The sequence below is a fragment of the Gigantopelta aegis genome, chromosome 15, assembly GCF_016097555.1.
Source record: "Gigantopelta aegis isolate Gae_Host chromosome 15, Gae_host_genome, whole genome shotgun sequence".
NCBI classification, from domain to species: domain Eukaryota; kingdom Metazoa; phylum Mollusca; class Gastropoda; order Neomphalida; family Peltospiridae; genus Gigantopelta; species Gigantopelta aegis.
In genome coordinates this window covers 7,334,315-7,355,547 of record NC_054713.1, presented here as the reverse complement: position 1 = coordinate 7,355,547, position 21,233 = coordinate 7,334,315, and the positions used below count along the sequence as shown (strand labels likewise).

The 21,233-nt window shown below is 37.2% G+C and overlaps 1 protein-coding gene across 1 annotated transcript; it reads right to left on the bottom strand.

The window, feature by feature from the left end:
- Nucleotides 1-175: 175 nt before the first annotated feature.
- LOC121390313 (alkaline phosphatase-like) lies at nt 176-19,785 on the bottom strand. Its single transcript, XM_041522097.1, has 11 exons — nt 19,731-19,785; nt 17,162-17,284; nt 16,554-16,774; nt 15,558-15,738; nt 12,748-12,917; nt 11,904-12,011; nt 10,836-10,938; nt 9,420-9,560; nt 4,009-4,200; nt 1,596-1,715; nt 176-896 (listed from the first exon to the last, which is right to left on the bottom strand). The coding sequence occupies exons 2-11, from the start codon at nt 17,229-17,231 to the stop codon at nt 613-615; spliced, it is 1,590 nt and encodes a 529-aa protein (XP_041378031.1). The 5' UTR covers nt 17,232-17,284; nt 19,731-19,785; the 3' UTR covers nt 176-612.
- Nucleotides 19,786-21,233: the final 1,448 nt, after the last annotated feature.

The following is a 21,233-nucleotide window of genomic DNA, read 5'->3' as shown; positions in this document are numbered from 1 at the left end:
CAACAAACAAACAACAATTAAACAACACTCCCAAAACATCCTCCTCCTCCCCACCACCACCACCCCAAAAAAAACCAACAACCCCCCCAAAAAACAACAACAAACAAACAACAACAACAACAACAACAAACAAAAAACAAAAAACAACCCGACAACAACATCAACAACAACAAAACACGAGAAAACAACATTTCAATATCAGTACATCAAAGTCGTCAAATGATATCACATAATGACGATATCTATTTTATATGCTTAAATGTTAAAAATATACTAGAGGTCGCTGCTTTAAGAAAAAAGTTATAAAACACAGGCGACACAAAAATATTATTAAACATTAGCAAACATCACAGCCTAGATATTCTGTATACATGCATATATAATTCCCCCCCGTACAAATTTGAACACTATATGTTCTGAAATGCAATGTCCTGCATTCTACAAGTAAAATTCATTTCTGCCATAATATTTACTATCAATAATATTCACAATTGTTGCCCTCCCCCCCCCCCCCCTGCTCCGCCCTGCCTAATATTACTCATACACCCTCTGTATTTAATAATCGTATGAAAAATAAAAAATCTAATTTCTAAGCTATTTCTTCAAAATTCATTAATCTATGTTGGCATTCCTATAAACCGCCAGAAAGCACACCACCAATGTCACCGCCCCGACTCTGACGCTGGATCCGCCCTGTGGCGTGTTGACGCTGCTGCAGTGTTTCTTGTTGCTGCCCACGCACGACGCGTAAGCCATGACGTGGGCGATGTAGTTCTGCTCTTGCACGGAATGGAACAGGTGCGACATGGGACCGCGGGCAAAGATGGCGACGTCCTGGCCGCCGTGTGTCTCGTATCTCATCCGGACAGAGTTGTACTGAAGATAGTCTCGAGAATCTGAAGGAAGAATTAAAGGTGCAGTCTCACAGTTTTGCATAATCACTAACAAAACCACAACCACCACCATTGTTACTATTATTATGATCGTCGTCTTCATCATCATTATCATCAGCATCAAGATAATCATCAGTCATCATCACTATTCATTTTCATCATCATCATCATAGTCATTACCAGTATCGTCACAATGTCATCATCATTGTCGTCGTCATCATCATCATCGTCATCATTATCATCATCATCATCAATATCTCGGTCATCATCATCAATGTCATTGCAACTATTAATATTATAGTTATTACCTTTATTATCGTAATCATCGCCATTATTAAAATCGTTATTAAAATCATCACCATTTATCATCATAATTATCGCCACTATTAATATTATTATTAAAATCATCATCATCACTAACATCGTCACCACTATTAATACTATCATCATCGTCATAACCATCGTCATCATCATCATCATCATCATCACCACCACCACCATCACCACTATTAATATCATCATTATCATCATCACCATCACCACCACCACTATTTATGTTATAATTATCAACATCACTATCGCTTTCATCATTAATTGTCTACATGATCACCATTATCTTTATCCTCACCATCATCGCCACCACCACCACGACCACCACCACCATCACCACCACCACTACTATATATACGAATTACCACTTACCCGTTTTAATGCCAGTTAAGTTTCTCCGTAGATGGCCCGGGCCGTTTGCATACGACAGAGTGGTATACGGCATGTGATCATAGGGCGTGAATAAATACCCTGGTTGGTCCCCGACAAAACCTACAATTAGAAATCTAAGTTGTAAATCATAATTCCTCCGCTTATGCGGGGTCTTTCTTTAAGATTCAAGCACGTTTGTCCTGGGCACACACCTCGGCTATCTGTGCTGTCTGTTCAGAACAATGGGCCAGTTTTTAGTGGTCAGTGAGAGAGAAATCGATGTAGTGGTCCTACACCTACCCACTGAGTCGTTAAAACTCTCTCTGGGTGGGAGCCGGTACTACACCACTGAGGCCTGTTGCGGGGTGTGTGTGTGTGGGGGGGGGGGGGGGGGGGGGGGTGTTACACGTCTGTCGATAGAACGCTCACCTGAGGTACCTAGATCGAACCCCCTCGGAACATCTATGATTTGATTGTGTGGGGTTTTTTTTTCTCCCGTTATTCGACTGGTATGTCAAAGGCTGTGATGTCTTGCATGTGGAGACGTGCATGTAAAAGACCCCCCCCCCCCCCCACACACAGACAGACAGACAGACAGACAGACAGACACACACACACACACACACACACACACACACACACACACACACATCACATCACACACACCTGCTGTCAATGGAAAAATGTAGCGAGTTTTCTTTAGTGCCATTTTAAATTAAATGGTAGATTTTCTTCTATTTTGTTTTTAAAATGAGGGCCGGATAAGTGGGTAGGGAATGATTGAAATTTATTTTTCAAGACATCGGAAATAACGCATATCAAGCTTCTATTTAAAGATTATATATATTTTTTAAATAACGTAAAAAGAAAAACCAAAATGAAAACCAAAACAGACCCAAACCAAATATAGTAATAAACATAAATTGTTTGACATCCGATATCCGGGCGGTAAGGAATCAATTTGCTCTAGTAATGTCGTTAATCAAAACACAACGTTTTGTATGCATTGCTTCACGTATTTATTTTTGTTCATTAGTAAGCGATTCGAGGTCTACAATAAGATGCATCCATTTAGGGCAACTCTATGGCGACCCATTTCGTAAATATCGTATGTCTAATGTCTTAAATTCACTATGGGCGGGGCGTGGCCCAGTGGTAAAGCGCTCGCTTGATGCGCGGTCGATCCCCGTAGGTGGGCCGATTGGTCTATTTCTCGTTCCAGCCAGTGCACCACGACTGGCATAGCAAAAGTCGTGGTATGTGCTATCCTGTCTGTGGGGAAAGTACATGTAAAAGATTCCTTGCTGCATTAGGAAATATGTAGCGGCTTTCCTTTGATGACTACGAGTCAGAATTACCAAATGTTTGACATCCAATAGTCGATTAATGAATGTGCTCTAGTGGTGTCGTTAAACAAAACAAATTTCTTTAAATAAAAATCCGAGGTACGTACCTTTTCCGTTCGTATACAATTAATTTCGAGGTACACCTTGCTTAAATTATCAAATTTAGCATATCCGCTGGCAGATCCATTCATCATTGAGAATTCACCGTTCATTCCTACAGATCTCGCCCCCTTTTTTTCGAGCTCGGCTCATTTTCATTCGTTTCAGAATTTTGTGATACCCTTTGGGGCGGGACGTAGCCCAGTGGTACAGCGCTCGCTCGATACGCGATCGGTGTGGGATCGATCCCCGTCAATGGGCCCATTGGGCTATTTCTCGTTCTAGCCAGTGCACCACGACTGGTATATCAAAGGCCGTGGTATGTACTACCCTGTCTGTGGGTTGATGCATATAAAAGACCCCTTGCTGCTAATCGAAAAGAGTAGCCCATGAAGTGGCGACAGCGAGTTTCCTCTCTCAATATCTGTGCAGTCCTTAACCATATGTCCGACGCCATATAACAGTAAATAAAATGTGTTGACTGCGTCGTTAAATAAAACATTTTCTATCCTAATGATGCAATTTTCTGGGTGAAAAAGATGCCAAACACGTGTAAAGGTATACCCCTTATAAAAACCCGAGTACTTTGCACTTCGAAAGCTAGATGGACATTTGGACGGCTATGATCACTCTCTCAGCTAGAGATATCTCTATACTGAAAACACGGAATTGCTGACTACCACACGGTAGACAAAGATTCCCGCTCTAATACCATTACATTTATCATTTTCGAGTTAGCCGATAATAAATATTTTATATACAAACCACTAATACACACACTACGGGAAGAAACCCGACAACACAACCTTTCAATAATGTTCCGGTTAAATACGTAGGAGCTGACGGGTTTACAATGCTTAAAAACATGCGGTTAAGAAAAACAAGTTCCGTAAATTCTTCGCACGAAACTGGCTCTAGGAAAAGACAGTACATGCGTACTCTAGCCACTGTGCTATAATTAGAATTACCTAGGATGTTGTTTCCCCGTGGTTGGCTTCCTCCAATACTAAACGTGTGGCCATGGTCGGCCGTAACCACGATGAGAGTGTCTTTTTCATTGGTCATCTCCACGGCAACGGAAATGGCATTGTCGAACGCAACAAAGTCTTCTAAAGCTCTGATGGCGGAGTTCTTATGGTGACCGTGATCTATCCGCCCTCCTGTGGTTTCAATTTAATTCAATTCAATTTATTGCATATTATTAAACAAGTTGGTGTCAGCAAACAGATAAAAAACAAACATACAACATCAATAACAACAACAACTAATAATAATAATAATAATAATAACAATATTAATGAACATGCCAGACGGATAAACAAAATTTGTATTATATTTGTAGGTATAAAGTATATTATAAAAATAAATGGTTAAAGGGACATTCCTGAGTTTGCTGCATTGTAAGATGTTTCCGACTAATACAATATTTCTACGATTAAACTTACATATTAAATATATTTTCTTGTTTAGAATATCAGTGTCTGTATATTCCATGTGTTTCTGGTCGTCTAAATATGTGTAAGAAGCCCAAACTGGATTTTGTCATCAAATAATTTCGTACGTACGAAAAAATATTTTATAGGAAATAAAATGAAAATTAACCTAGTACAAATATTAGAACGATCAGAAACACGTTTAATATAAAGCCACTAATATGTTATGCAGAAAAATATATTTAATATGTAAGTTTAATCGTAGAAACATTTTATTATTCCATTACATCTTAAAAAATTGCAGCAAACTCAGGAATGTCTCTTTAAAGTACTTGGAAATAATTAAATTAAATTAATGCCCCACCGATAGCTGGAACAAGAACTTTACGGTTAGAAACACAGCCGTCAATAAATGTTAAAGGCATACTGTCACGGATTTGAGGACCTTATTTCTCTAAAAATGGATAATAAATGAAAATTACATTAATTGTTGGAAACCAAATCTAGCTATCGCATCACCTTAACTGAACCATGATGGAGTGAAATCCATGTCAACCCTCTTGGCAATTTTAGTTTTAGAATTATGTACCATTGCCATAATTCAATTATTTTTACAAAATATCATTAATAAATGGAGTATAGTGGTTATGAAGATGGTTGAATAAAGTACATTTAGGAACAAATCAATTTTTTTTGTTCCGGTAATACTTTGTTAGACCATTAAATAGGTCAGTGGTCTGTGACAATATGCGTTTAATATATGGTTAAGAATTGCAATGTCACCGTTATTGTATGACATAATAAATATAAATTGTAAATTGCTATTTAGAGTAGAGAAGTCGGAAAAGGAGTTTAACTTATCAAATAGTTGTTGCCTTTCGACATAATAAATAGGGCAGTCTAAAATAAAATGTTTTTCATCTTCCACAGCTTGAGAATTACAAACAAAACAAGTCCTCTGTTCAATTAGTTTTTTAGATTTACAGAATCTTCCAAGTTCAATATGAAGATTGTGCGCACTGATTCTCATTTTAGTACATTGTCTGCGTTGTTCGAAGTTTGGTGTGCAGAGCGGGTAGTTTTCTAATTCTAATTTCTAGTCGTATCAAGCTTGATTCCATGAGCAGTCATCCTCACCTTGTCGCAGACACAACCACAAATAACGTAACTAATTAAGCAAACACCCAGTTGAAAGTAGTCTGTCACGATAAACCTTGGTTTGTTTTTCTTTAAAATAGCTTAAAACATTAATACGTCTGATAAAAATTCCCGAAAGCTGATTTTAATAGATGTTCTACGAAATGCGGCGCTTCTAATGATACCAAAATAAACACACCCAGACCAAGATACTTGTAATTTTCACCGATACAATTGGATCCTTATAATATGGCACAAAGCAAGCATGACTGTAAATCAATTCCTTAATAATAGTAGTTTTTAGAATGTCAACAATTAAATGCAATGAGCAACTTATGCACATGTACATGTATGCAGATATCAATTTAATTATTTATTTACTTGTTTGTTCTTTTCTTTTGTTCTTTATTTCTTCATTTATAGATTTAAAAAAAAAAATAATAATAATAATTTGTGGATGGCATTAAATGGTATACGTTCTACAAACAATAAACAAAAACTACAAGTAATAGACAGTTTGCAATTACTAATTTCAATAATATAACAAAATATATATGCTATGCATTGATACAATAATTATACCTATGGTTATGGGTACCTTTTCGTCAATAATCCAAAGTTAAGAATAATAAATCTGGTTTTGGAAACTGATTCCCTCCCTGCAGTATACATACGTTTATAAATGTTTGAAATAATTTAATAAATAATAAAAAATTATCCATTATGTCTTTCAATGAATGAAATCAGTATGGTTGTAAAATAAAGTGCATAACTTCATGGTGGTAACATCATTTCAATATTTGTGTAGATTTGCACCTGCCAGTGCAGGCGGTCCCTCCTCCTTCCCATCCCCACCTTTCCTGTCCTGGACAGAAGCCGCCAAGGCCGGCTCTTGTGCCCAGGATAGGCGTGCGCTACAACAGCTTGCTTTGAATGTGCACGTAAAGTCCTATTACCTGAGCTGACCTGTCCCTATCAAGTATATTCCCTTCTTCAATTACCTGGATCAAGCCACTGGCCAGGCAAGTACTTAAACGTTTTCGCCAAGCTAGTTATTTGACAATCTAATTAAAATTAGCTCCACTATTACATTGTGGATCTAACACCAGCCAGTTGGAGCTCATGTCCACCAATCAAAACCTTACTTGCAGAATCCTGCCAGTGATTTAAAAATAATTTGAAAATATTCCGAATTATCCTGAGGGTATACGACATGTTTCGTGTGAGGTGAGACGTAAATAAACATATCTGTATGTCAAAAAAAAAAAAAAAAAAAAAATTATTTGTGTAGATTTGTGGAAATGTAATCATGATTGTAATCATGATTGCTAGACAATGTATTCGTAATCGTAATCGATTACTTTCAATTATCTTGTAATCGTAATCGTAATCGTAATCGTGACATTCTAAAGTAATCGTAATCAATTACGTTTGTCAAGTAATCGCCCCATCTCTGATATATATATATATATATATATATATATATATATATATATATATATATATATATACAAAAACCATCTATACGATCCCAAATAGATAACTTACTTACATGAAATTATACTAATACTCAGTCTGTTGATTCTGCTGTAGACTCTCTGACTGATATATATATATATATACAGTCAGAGAGTCTACAGCAGAATCAACAGATTCTATTTGGGATCGTATAGATGGTTTTTGTAAGGCAGATGTAAAACGGTTTTCATCACCAGCTGACCACATAAATGCAGGAATGAATGTTGTTGGTGTATTATATTCTACTTGTTTATAGGTACCTGTTGATATATTGTATGATAGAATGTAATGAATTGAATAAATATTTGGCTGATGTACATAAAAATATTTGATCATTCTTAAGAGATTTTCTGATGCTAGCATGTAATCGTTTGTTATGGGATTCCCAGTATAACTATAACAAGCACATTGACCCAAATAATCACCTAGGGGTCTACCATTAATTATACGAAGCCCAGCAGACCTACAAACCTGAATAAGTTTTTTAGCCATGAGTGTCCACTAACGCCGGATCGAGAATATTTCTGACCATGGGTGAGCTGGATGGATCCATAAAGTCAGTCATTAGATCGGGGACACCCGGGTACTTTCCAACAGAACAGAAGTCTGGCTCCTGATTGGTTCGCGCATTAAAATCACCACAAATGAAGCAATTACCTAACAATGAATATTTTGCAACATCATTTTTAAGGTGTTCAAAAATGTCTTCATTTACAGAAGAGTATGTAAAATAGGCTGGGCTTGCATAAACAATTGCCATGTAGTCATCTTGTTCCAAGTTAAAAAATGTTGTACATAGTTTTACCCATTTTATTTCACTACTAGTTAAAGGCATTTCCTTAACACCATCTCGTATTCCCGACCTAACACAAACTACCATGCCTCCAGAGTTAAGAGATGCATTTATATATTTTGGTCTAATATTAGGTGGGAACATATAGTAACCTGGAAGAGATAAAGAGTCACTTTTACTACAATGAGTTTCTGCAAGACAGATAATATCAGATTGAAAAAGTTTTGACTGTAATTCTGTATCATTTAGTTTGCAAATCCGCTGGCCACTAATTAACTGAAAAGCACCATCTATATTCCGAAACAAAATGGATACGTTGCTGAGATATCGAGTCATAGCGCTAGGGTAAATGAATTTTCTTTTAACAAAATTAACACATTGGAAACCTATAATCAACACATTAATAAGTTCTAATACAATGTTAGAAATACATAAATAGTTGTGTATAATCACTAACATAGTCATCAACTGCATGTAATAAATTGATGATTCATACTTGAAATGACTTATTGCTTTTAATTCAATGTCGGAACGACTCCCGTCTGTCAATGTTATTGAATAAAGTTTCAAGGCTATGAATGAAGCTGCTAATTCTGGCTTAAACATTTGCTTTCTGGTGACGTTTAGAATGATCACGGCTTGACCATGTTTGACGATTCCGTTGTGAATAGCTGTTAAATGGACTGTTTCTTTTCTGATTTGAGAATTGGTTCTTGGGCCTGATTACAGAAAGCCCAAGCAGTGGATTTAGAGTGTTTTTGTAATTTTTGACCAGACACAGAAGACCAGTGCGATCAACGTGAACACCATCATCTTTGAACATGCTGTGCTTGATATCAGACAGTGGGATAATGTTAACATTGAGATCATGTAGTGTTTTGTTGAACCTTTCCACCTTCTCGTTGTATGCACTTGGGGGTATTCACAGAAAACCTTGGCATTGCATGGGGAATGCAGATCGCTGGCTGCTCTAATTTTCGCCGACACATACCAATTAGGGTGTTGACACCAGAGATATGTATCAACATCATGATTTGCAAGGCTGTTGTCAGATACATGCAGCACTACCGTAGTATTACGTGTAGTATTACTGTGAGTAAACAATGTGTATATATAATTTAAAGACACAATCTTACCGTGCAAGGCTGTGCAATCCTGCGTTTGACCCATTGATCGCGTAAATTACGTCATTTAGGTGGATTGTGTTTGTTTTGTTAATTTGTTTGTTTGTTTGTTTGTCTCGTCTTGTTTTGATTTATTGATTGTTATTTGTGTGTTTTCTCTTTCTGTGTGTCTCGCTGTCTCTGTCGCTGACTCTGTCTGTCTGTCTCTCTCTCTTATATCGCTTTCTCTCTCATATCTCTCTCTCTCTCTCTCTCTCTCTCTCTCTCTCTCTCTCTCTCTCTCTCTCTCTCTCTCTCTCTCTCTCTCTCTCTCTCTCTCTCTCTCTCTCTCTCCCCAATGTTACAACGAACTGTAGGACCTCAATTAATATTACCTTCAACAAGAAGAAAGTATCCCTTTTTGTTTTTATTTAATATTTCAATCGCTTTCTTCGACATCTCGGCAATGGATGGATCTCCGTTTGTGCTGTTGTCCCGGTCTAACTCAAACTGCATATGCGACGATGCAAACAGTCCTACAATATAGACGAATAAAATATAGTTACATTGTATAGTTATAAACGGCATGGGACAATTTGTGAGGCCAGAAAGGATTTAATTATCCCCTGTGCCAGTGCGTTAATATATATGTATGTATGTGACAGTCAACCTCGACATACATACAATATATAGATATTCATACATCAATACATACATACATACATACATACATCTTGCAATTTGCGGGCGAATCGGTGCCACAGGTTCGAGTCCCAGCAACGGCATGGGACAATTTTTGAGGCCAGAAAGGATTTAATTATCCCCTGCGCCAGTGCGTTAATATCTATGTATGTAATAGTCAACCTCGACATACATACATACAATATATAGATATTCATACATCAATACATACTAGCCAGTGCCAGGTCTGCCCACTGTTTCATGCACGTAAGCGGGATTGACCGCGTAGATTGTAGGCCCCATGCATATGGTTGAGTTAAAGAAACTTCATTTTTATGGAAGCTTCGATAGCTCAGAGCGTATCGTGGTTAGTCTTGCAATTTGCGGGCGAATCGGTGTCACAGGTTCGAGTCCCAGCAACGGCTTGGGCAATTTTTGAGGCCAGAAAGGATTTAATTATCCCCTGCGCCAGTGCGTTAATATCTATGTATGTAATAGTCAACCTCGACATACATACAATATATAGATATTCATACATCAATACATACATACATACATGGATACATACATGAATACATACATGCATAATTACATAGATAGATAGATAAAGATAAATAGTTTAAAAAAATGTTTTGTTTAACGACACCATAGAGAGATAGATACAGGTACAAATATAGATATAGTTACAGATATAGAAACATATATATATATATATATATATATATATATATATATATATATATAGATTTAGATACAGATATAGATACACATATAGATATAGATACAGATACAGATACAAATATAGACATAGATACATATTTAGACAAATATAGTTAGATATAAATATAGATACAAATATAGACATAGATACATATTTAGACAAATATAGATAGATATAAATATAGATACGAATATAGACATAGATACATATTTAGACATACATACAGATATAAATATAGATACAAATATAGATATAGATACATATTCAGACACACATATAGAGATACAGACATTTCGAATAATGTAGGCGTCATTTTTAAACGCCACATTCTCTCCTTGAATACTGTAGGTAAACTTTGCACCCCTCCCTAGAAAGGTCGTGTACCCTCCCCTATTATCTGAAAACGTACCTAACAGACAGTCCGTCTTCTTGGGGTCGACTGCATCAAGCTGTCCTTTATTCCACACATAGGTTGCATTTTTCCTTTTAGCAGCCTTCGAGTTTTTCCATTCCTGAAAAAGATTTCAAGTGATTTATTATTATTATATATTTTACATAGTAGTAGTAGTCGTTGTTGTGGTGGTGGTGGTAGTGGTAGAAGTAATGGTAGTTATAGTAGTAGTAGTAGTAGTAGTAGTAGTAGTAGTAGTAGTAGTAGTAGTATTACCACTAGTAGTAGTAATAGTAGTAGTGGTAATGGTAGTAGTAGTAGTAGTACTACCACTAGTAGTAGTACTAGTAGTAGTAGTAATGGTAATAGTAGTAGTGGTAGTCGTAGAAGTAGTAGTAGTAGTAGTGGTGGTAGTAGTAGTAGTGGTGGTTGTAGTAGTAGTCGTAGTAGTAGTAATAGTTACTATTGTAGTAGTAGTAGTAGTTGCTATTGTAGCAGTAGTAGTAGTGGTGGTAGTAGTAGTAGTAGTAGTAGTCGTCGTAGTCGTAGTAGTGGTGGTGGTGGTAGTGATAGTGGTAGTGGTAGTAGTAGTGTATAAATAGTAGTAGTAGTAGTAGTGCTAGTAATAGTAGTAGTGGTAGTCGTAGAAGTAGTAGTAGAAGAAGTTGTAGTAGTAGTGGTAGTAGTAGTGGTGGTGGTGGTTGTAGTAGTAGTCTTTGTAGTAGCAGTATTAGTAGTTGCTATCGTAGTAGTAGTTGTAGTAGTAGTAATTACATAGTAGTAATAATAGTAATAGTAGTAGTTGTTGTTGGTGGTGCTGTTGCTATTTTTGCTGTGTTGTTGTTGTTGTTGTCGTCGTAGTTGTTGTTGTTGATGTTGTAGTTGTTGTTTTTGTTGATGATGATGATGGCGATGTTGTAGTAGTAGTTGTAATTTTTAGTTTTGTTGTTGATGTTATTGTTGTAGTAGTTGTTGTTGCTTCTGTTGTTGCTGTCTTGATGGATTTGTTGTTATTGTTGTAGTTGTTGATGTTGATGTTGTTGTTGTTGATGATGTTGTTGATATTGTAGTTGATGTTGTTGTTACCTCTACCAAATCTCGCCCGTCTGTTCTCTGTCTTTTATCAACCTTTCCTGTTTCAGGGTCCTCTGTCGTGTTTAGAAGAATATTTCGTCTCCCCCCACCCATCATCACCTGTAAAAACAAAATACGTGTTTAGAAGAATATTTCGTCCCCCGCCCCCATCATCACCTGTAAAAACAAAACAAAAAAACCCCTATACACTTCACAATTTCAATAACTTCAAGTCACAGATACATGTAGTAGTTTTAACCCGTGAAAATTGACACTAAGTTCGGTTTATCTACAAACCTGGAACACATCACGATAAAGTTACAATATAGTAAATATGTATAATTACAATTATTATACGTGAATAATGCATTGTTTAATTTTAAGAATGATACATCTTTGTTATAAACGTCGGAACGATGATACTAGTACTCGGAAATCATCGGCAGAACCCTCGAATCAAACCTCGGACACACAATAGATATGATCGGTTCTCGGTAGATAATACATTCTCGGACCATTTCATATAATGACCTTATTTGTTTTCTTAACTAGAACACATGAACGGAGGAGCTGGCCAAGGCCGGCTCTTGTGCCCACGACAGGCGTGCGCTACAACAGCTTGTTCTGAATGTGCACGTAAAACCCTATGACATGACATGACATAAACCCGTATGTTATACAACCCACCTTGTTGGCCATGGTTCTTTTTTAATCAAAACAAGAGTGTCAGATACCGAGGCTTACAACTAAAATGTCTAGCTGTGATCGAGAAAAATTGAAAAGGGGACGAGGGGATGGGGAGGGCAGGGGGAGGGGTAGAGCTTTATGGATTCTAATCTCCATGTCAGCTACTTACATCAATATCAACATTATCGAAGAGCTGAGCTGCAATATCCGGGCACTTGGTGGCATTGCCTTCTCGTAGGTTCCAGGGACTTTCCCAGTCCCTGTCCGCACTGTGGGCGTAAGAGGCGGCTGGGGTGGCGTGCGTTATCCGTGCAGTGGTTACTATGCCAACGGCCTTTCCTGTAATGTAGGTAACATGTAAGAGCTTTCACAAATAATCATCCAGAAGCTAAGACATTATATCATATATCATATAATATCTTACATTTTCAGTGCAATCAAAGTAGGTGATATTTTTTTAGATCATATACTTTAAAGGGACATTCCTGAGTTTGCTGCATTGTAAGATGTTTCCGACAAATAAAATATTTCTACGATTAAACTTACATATTAAATATATTTTCATGTTTAGAATATCAGTGTCCGTATATTCAATGTGTTTCTGGTCGTCTTCAAATAATTTCGTACGCACGAAAAAAATACATTTTAGAAAATAAAATGGAATTTAACCTAGCACAGATATTAGAATGATCAAAAACACATTTAATATACAGCCACTAATATTTTATGCAGAAAAATATATTTGATATGTAATTACAATTGTTAAAAACTCGGGAATGTCCCTTTAAGAATTTGATAACTTTGCAAATTAAATGTAAATTACTCGAGGTCAAGGCACTAGGATTTTTAACAATGGCATTTAAGCAAACGTACTTGGGTGACACTCCATAATCGACGTATGCATTTATAGTCATCAAATAAAAAAAATCAATAGCAATTTTACATCGAAAGCTGTCACCAAGGTACGTTTGCTTAAATGTCAGTATACCTAGCCACGTGGCCTCTATTAATTTGAAACGTTATTAAATGTCAGTATACCTAGCCACGTGGCCTCTATTAATTTGAAACGTTATTAAATGTCAGTAAACCTAGCGACGTGGCCTCTATTAATTTGAAACGTTATTAAATGTCAGTATACCTAGCCACGTGGCCTCTATTAATTTGAAACGTTATTAAATGTCAGTATACCTAGCCACGTGGCCTCTATTAATTTGAAACGTTATTAAATGTCAGTATACCTAGCCACGTGGCCTCTATTAATTTGAAACGTTATTAAATGTCAGTATACCTAGCCACGTGGCCTCTATTAATTTGAAACGTTATTAAATGTCAGTATACCTAGCCACGTGGCCTCTATTAATTTGAAACGTTATTAAATGTCAGTATACCTAGCGACGTGGCCTCTATTAATTTGAAACGTTATTAAATGTCAGTATACCTAGCCACGTGGCCTCTATTAATTTGAAACGTTATTAAATGTCAGTAAACCTAGCCACGTGGCCTCTATTAATTTGAAACGTTATTAAATGTCAGTAAACCTAGCCACGTGGCCTCTATTAATTTGAAACGTTATTAAATGTCAGTATACCTAGCCACGTGGCCTCTATTAATTTGAAACGTTATTAAATGTCAGTATACCTAGCCACGTGGCCTCTATTAATTTGAAACGTTATTAAATGTCAGTATACCTAGCCACGTGGCCTCTATTAATTTGAAACGTTATTAAATGTCAGTAAACCTAGCGACGTGGCCTCTATTAATTTGAAACGTTATTAAATGTCAGTATACCTAGCCACGTGGCCTCTATTAATTTGAAACGTTATTAAATGTCAGTAAACCTAGCGACGTGGCCTCTATTAATTTGAAACGTTATTAAATGTCAGTAAACCTAGCCACGTGGCCTCTATTAATTTGAAACGTTATTAAATGTCAGTATACCTAGCCACGTGGCCTCTATTAATTTGAAACGTTATTAAATGTCAGTATACCTAGCCACGTGGCCTCTATTAATTTGAAACGTTATTAAATGTCAGTAAACCTAGCCACGTGGCCTCTATTAATTTGAAACGTTATTAAATGTCAGTAAACCTAGTAACGTGGCCTCAATTAATTTGAAACGTTATTAAATGTCAGTAAACCTAGTGACGTGGCCTCTATTAATTTGAAACGTTATTAAATGTCAGTAAACCTAGTGACATGGCCTCAATTAATTTGAAACGATATCAAATTCTTAAAGCATGCTGTCAGGGCAGGACTCAGCCCAGTGGTAAAGCGCTCACAAGCGCTGTTTTTCGTTGTATCCAGTGTAGCTCGACTGGTATATGAAAGACCGTGGTATGTGCTGCCCTGTCTATGGGATGGCGCATAGAGCACACACATTGTTATAAATGGAAAACATTTGGCGGATTTCCTCTCTAAGACCATGTCAGAATTACCAAATGTCTGACAACCAATAGTGATTTCGTTAAACAAAACAAACACACTGAACTCTTGCTGTCTGACTGTGTGTCTGTCAGTCACACGTACTAAAATACACACACAAACACACACACATATGTTCACACACACACACACACACACACACACACAAACACACACACATATTATGTTCACACACACACACACATATGTTCACACACACACACACACACACACACACACACAACACACACAAACACACACAAACACACACACACACACACACACACACACACACACACCAACACACAAATACACACGCACAGAGACATACACACACAAACACGCATACGCACACACACACCGCACACAACGACAAACACACACTACACACACATACATACGCACAGATACATACACACACACACATACACGCATACGCACACACACACCGCACACAGACACATACATACACACACATACACAAACAGACACACACATACGTACGCACGCACGACGAGTAGGGTATTTTTAACATTTGCAAAGCTATTTATGTAATACCTTCATCCTTGGACCACTTTAATATAGAGGTCACATGACCAGAGCCCTCCAATTGTTTGGCACAATCAGAACGAGGCACGCTACTGTCGAGTCCTAAAGTTCCAACGTTGGCCTTGACCCCGCACAAGTAGGCGGTAGCTGTTCCAGCGGAGTCGGGCACTTGGCGGTTGTCGTTGTACGTCTGAAATAAAAATAATACATACTCCAAATTAAAGTTAGGCGCGAATTCCATTTACGTTAGGTTTATGCGACCGCCACATTATACAGTATTCTAGCGTGTGATAACTAGAAGGGAGCTATGCCCTGCCCTCGTTTTGTGCCGCCCTGCCCTAAAAGGCATGTGCGAATAAAAACAAAATTAATGTATGCTTCCAATTGTATCATATGCAGTATTTTAATCATTAATCATATGCTTACAAAGAAGGGTGGAGAAGAAGGTCAAATGCACCCCCCCCACCCACCCACCCACCGTCCACAGTATTGGAGCAGTTCGGGCAAAATGACTAGAAACCTTTTCACGATGTATTTCAATCTTCTACTCACAATATAAGTTGTAATCATTGTATAACGCATATCAATTCGTTTGTAACTCTATGTTAAAGTTTGTTTTGTTGAACACCACCACTAGATCACATTGGTTTATTAATCATCGGCTATTGGATGTCAAACATTTTGGTAACTGTGACATATAGACATATAGTCTTACAGAGGACACCCTTCATTTTTACATTATTATCAAGGGACCTTTTATATGCACCATCCCAGAGACAGGATAGCACATACCACAGCCTTTGATATACCAGTCGTGGTACACTGGCTAGAACTAGAAATATCCTATGGGCCCACCAACGGGGATCGATCCTAGACTATATGTCGCAATTACAGAATGTTTGACATCCAATAGCCGATGATTAATAAATCAATCTGCTCTAGTGGTGTCGTTAATCAAAACAAAACTTTAGAATAGAAAGGGGAGAGAGGGCGTAAGTTGAATACCTTGGACAAAGCCACAAAGGGAAACGACTCCATCGTAGTTACTGTCTCCTCTCCAGTCTTGCCTCGCTTCTGTCCCTTGTAAATGCGTCCAGCGGTTATCGTGGCTATGTCCATTCCGTCACCAAGGAATAAAATCACATTCTTTGCTACGTTCGTGTTCGGTTTGACGTTCAGCGCTTTAGCCAGTGCTGCCTGTGCACCTTGCCACCATTGTTGACGGCCTGGTAAACGAAACGAAACGAAACGAAATAGATATGCGTTTACAACACCCAGGTGCGGATCTAGCTTATTATTATTATTATTATATTATTATTATTATTATTGTTGTTATTATTATTAATTAATTTTTAGCAACGGTGGGGTTTTAGGGGTGGGATGGGGAGGGTGTTAAACACGGGGACAAACATACAAGATTTGCGCTATGAATTGTACTATAAACGGTTGACAGGTTAACTCGTGAGATCTAGCCTTCTTTACTTATTCTCATCTGAGCAGACGACCACGTAAGCAGCAATCAGAGTTAGAATCCATGGCAATTAAAGGGAAGTATTGGGAGGGTGGCGGGGTTAACGTTAGTTGGTCGTGAGATCAAGACATCTTAAACTTACTTTCCCCCGAGCAGACGACCACGTAAGCAGCAAACAGAGTCAGACTCGTCCAGTGTGTCATGTTCAACATCTTGAAGATATTCGCCGATTTAAAAAGACTTTCAGTACAGCTTCTTATTCCAACTCCAAAACAAAAAAAGAAACTGAAGTTTGTTTTGCATAACGACACCACTAGATCACATTGATGTATTCATTATGGGCTATTGGATGTGAGACATTTGGTAATTTTAACATATAGTCTTCGAGAGAGGAAACCCGCTACTTTTTTCCATTAGTAACAAGGATAGCATAGACAGGATAGCACATACCACAGCCTTTGATATACCAGTCGTGGTGCACTGGCAATGGGGCCACCGACGGGGGTCGATCCCAGACCGACCGCGCATCAAGCGAGCGCTTTACCATCGGGCTACGTCCCGCCCCTCTAAAGACAAACACATGTAAAGGGAGATTACTGAGTTTGACGCATTCTAAGATGTTTCCGACCAATAAAATATTTCTACGATTAAACTTATATATTAAATATATTTTCTTATTTAGAATATCACCGGCCTCGGTGGCGTCGTGGCAGACCATCGGTCTACAGGCTGGTAGGTACTGGGTTCGGATCCCAGTCGAGGCATGGGATTTTTAATCCAGATACCGACTCCAAACCCTGAGTGAGTGCTCCGCAAGGCTCAATGGGTAGGTGTAAACCACTTGCACCGACCAGTGATCCATAACTGGTTCAACAAAGGCCATGGTTTGTGCTATCCTGCCTGTGGGAAGCGCAAATAAAAGATCCCTTGCTGCCTGTCGTAAAAAGAGTAGCCTATGTGGCGACAGCGGGTTTCCTCTAAAAACAGTGTCAGAATGACCATATGTTTGACGTCCAATAGCCGATGATAAGATAAAAAATCAATGTGCTCTAGTGGCGTCGTTAAATAAAACAAACTTTACTTTTTTATTTAGAATATCAGTGTGTGTATATTCAATGTGTTTCTGGTCGTCTTAATATTTTTAAGAAGCCCAAACTGAATTTTGTCTTCATATAATTTCGTACGTACGAAAAAAACAACAACATATTTTAGGAAATAAAATGCAATTTAACCTAGGAGAAATATTAGAACGATCAGAAACACGTTTAATATACAGCTACTAATATGTTATACAGACAAATATATTTCATATGTAATTAGAATCGTTAAAAAGTCTATACTAGTCAATGACATCTTTAAAATTGCAGCAAACTCGGGAATGTCCCTTTAATGAAAGATATAGCCAGCCCTCATTAGGGTGAGGCTATATCCAAAGACACCATATATACTGGGTCCCCCCAAAACCCCCCCAAACAAACAACAACAACAACAATAAAAAGCCAAACCCCCACCAAAACCCAAATGATAACGGCACTGAATATGGAATTGGCTAAAATGTATGGAGACTGTAATTTTAATATTTCACACTCATTGCTATTTGGATATTTGTAAAAAGACTAAATAAGAGAACAATGCGAAGAAATCACCTTGGATGAAATCGGAAAATCGATTTTCTCATGAAAAAAAAACCAAGAAACAAAAAACGTTTTAATGGCAGCCTACGAGTAAGACGATGGATACACTGACCACATTTTTAAGTAAACAAAAGTAGTTAAAATTCCACTTGACTTTCCATTTGGAATCTATTCCCATTTTAACAATATTTAACCTATGGGTCTACAATTTTCACTGACTGTGGAAAACATCCATATAGTATTGAGGGTGAAATATATCAACTACAATCGCCATACCATTTAGACAATTCCATATTCAGTAGTTTCGGGGGTTTTGTTTGTTGTTTCTTGGTTTTTTTGTTGTTTTGTTTCGTTGTTGTTGTTTTTTGTTGTTTTTTTTTTGTTGTTTTTTTGTTGGCGTAACATTTTTTAAACTGTTGTTATTTTAACAATATTTGATCTATGGGCCTAACATTTTTTTAAAGGTGGCAAATATTCATATGGTAATGAGATTGAAATATTACAGTTTTAGTCCTCGTACTTCTAAAATAATTCTACATCCAGTAGGGTTATGGCTTATTTGGGATACACTCGATATATACCCACTGAAACATTATTTGGTCGGTTTTGGATCGATTCCAGTCGGTGGGCCCATTGGGCTATTTCTCGTTCCAGCCAGTGCACCACGACTGGTATATCAAAGACCGTGTTGTCTGCTATCCCGTCTCTGGGATGGTGCATATAAAAAAGATCCCTTGTTACTAATGGAAAAATATAGCGGGTTTCCTCTCTAAGACTATATGTCAAAATTACCAAATGTTTTACATCCAGTAGCCGATAATTAATAAATCGATGTGCTCTAGTGGTGTTGTCAAACAAAACAAACTTCTTCTTTATTACAAAGTGAAAACGTTAGCCGTTTAATAATCTGACACTCTGTTTCTCTCTCTCTCTCTCTCTCTCTCTCTCTCTCTCTCTCTCTCTCTCTCTCTCTCTCTCTCTCTCTCTCTCTCTCTCTCTCTCTCTATATATATATATATATATATATATATATATATAAATGCTAAAATTATATTTTGGAGGAATTACAATACTTACAAACAGGTCTCCTTAGTCCCACGGTTGCCCATGTATGTCTAGATTACATATATTTGTTGTCTGAAATGGACGTCGACAATACAGTAAGATGTTTACTTTCTGACATCTGATATACATGTACTCCGATCCTCAGTGCATTGATTAATGTCTAAAGGGACCATCCATAAAATACGGGTGTCTGTGGGGGGCAGCGGGTCGGGCTTTACAAACGAAATGTGCACAAAAGGAAGTGAGGTGGGAAAGGGTTGGGCAACATTCAAAATACCAGTTTTGGCGTTGGATGGAGTTTGAAGCTTTGCCCTTGTATTCCTTTGAAGTCATCCACACTTAGAAGTAAAGTAATACGGTTCTGTAGGAGACAGGAGGAGATGCATTAATACCATGCATTAAAAAATGTCCTTAATTAACCCATTTTGACTTAGTGAAGTTTAGATAGTTTTGGTGTCGGACATTGATAGAAATCAAAGATGCAACCTTAACCGAATCAATGCAACATTCTATTAAACGTATATGAGGGAACTTTGATTAACTAATATATATATATTTTTTTTATAACCAAGAAACATATTTGAAATCTAGATTAACAAACTTACTTTCTTTGATTAACCCTTGTCTTCTATAGGCATTTTTTTTTTTTTTTTTTTTTTTTTTTTTTTTTTTTTTTTTTGTCAGATGGAAATTATATTTTGGTGTCGGATGGAATTACAGTTTCATACATTTCATCAGTATAATGTCAATGAACATGTTATACCTCACCTATATATATATATATATATATATATATATATATATATATATATATATATATATATATATATATATATATATAAAGTGCTTTCTTCACCATCATCATTATATTTCATTAAGAAATGACAGTCATAACTCTTAAAGGGGCATTCCTGACTTTACAGACATTTAAACATGTTCCCTGATAACAAGGCTTTTAATTAATAAAACTGGATAATAACTACATTTTCTTGCTTAGAATATTAATATATTAATTGTTTTGATGCCTATAGAGGCTTATGGTGATGACAGGGTGTTGATAAGTACCTTTTAGAAATACATTTAATCAGAGAATAGATCCACCAAAGGAAGGAAATATTTTATTTAACGACGCACTCAACACATGTTATTTACGGTTATATGGCGTCGGGGTCCACCAAGGGAGTTTAACACAACTAGAGCACAATAATTAATCAACCATCGGCTATTGGATGTCAAACAATTGCTAATTCTCACACGTAGTCATCAGAGGAAACCCGCTACATTTTTCCTAATGCAGCAAAGGATCTTTTATATATTTTTTTTCTCCACAGATAGGAAACACATTTCACAGACTTTGACCAGTTGTGGTGCACTAGTTGGAATGAGAAAAAAAACCAATCAGTTGAATGGTTGCATAATATCAAAACCATACCATGTTGTTAGACGACCATTGACACCTTTCGTTAGATTCTTGCTCCAGCCAGTGCACCAAAACTGGTACATCAAATGCCGTGG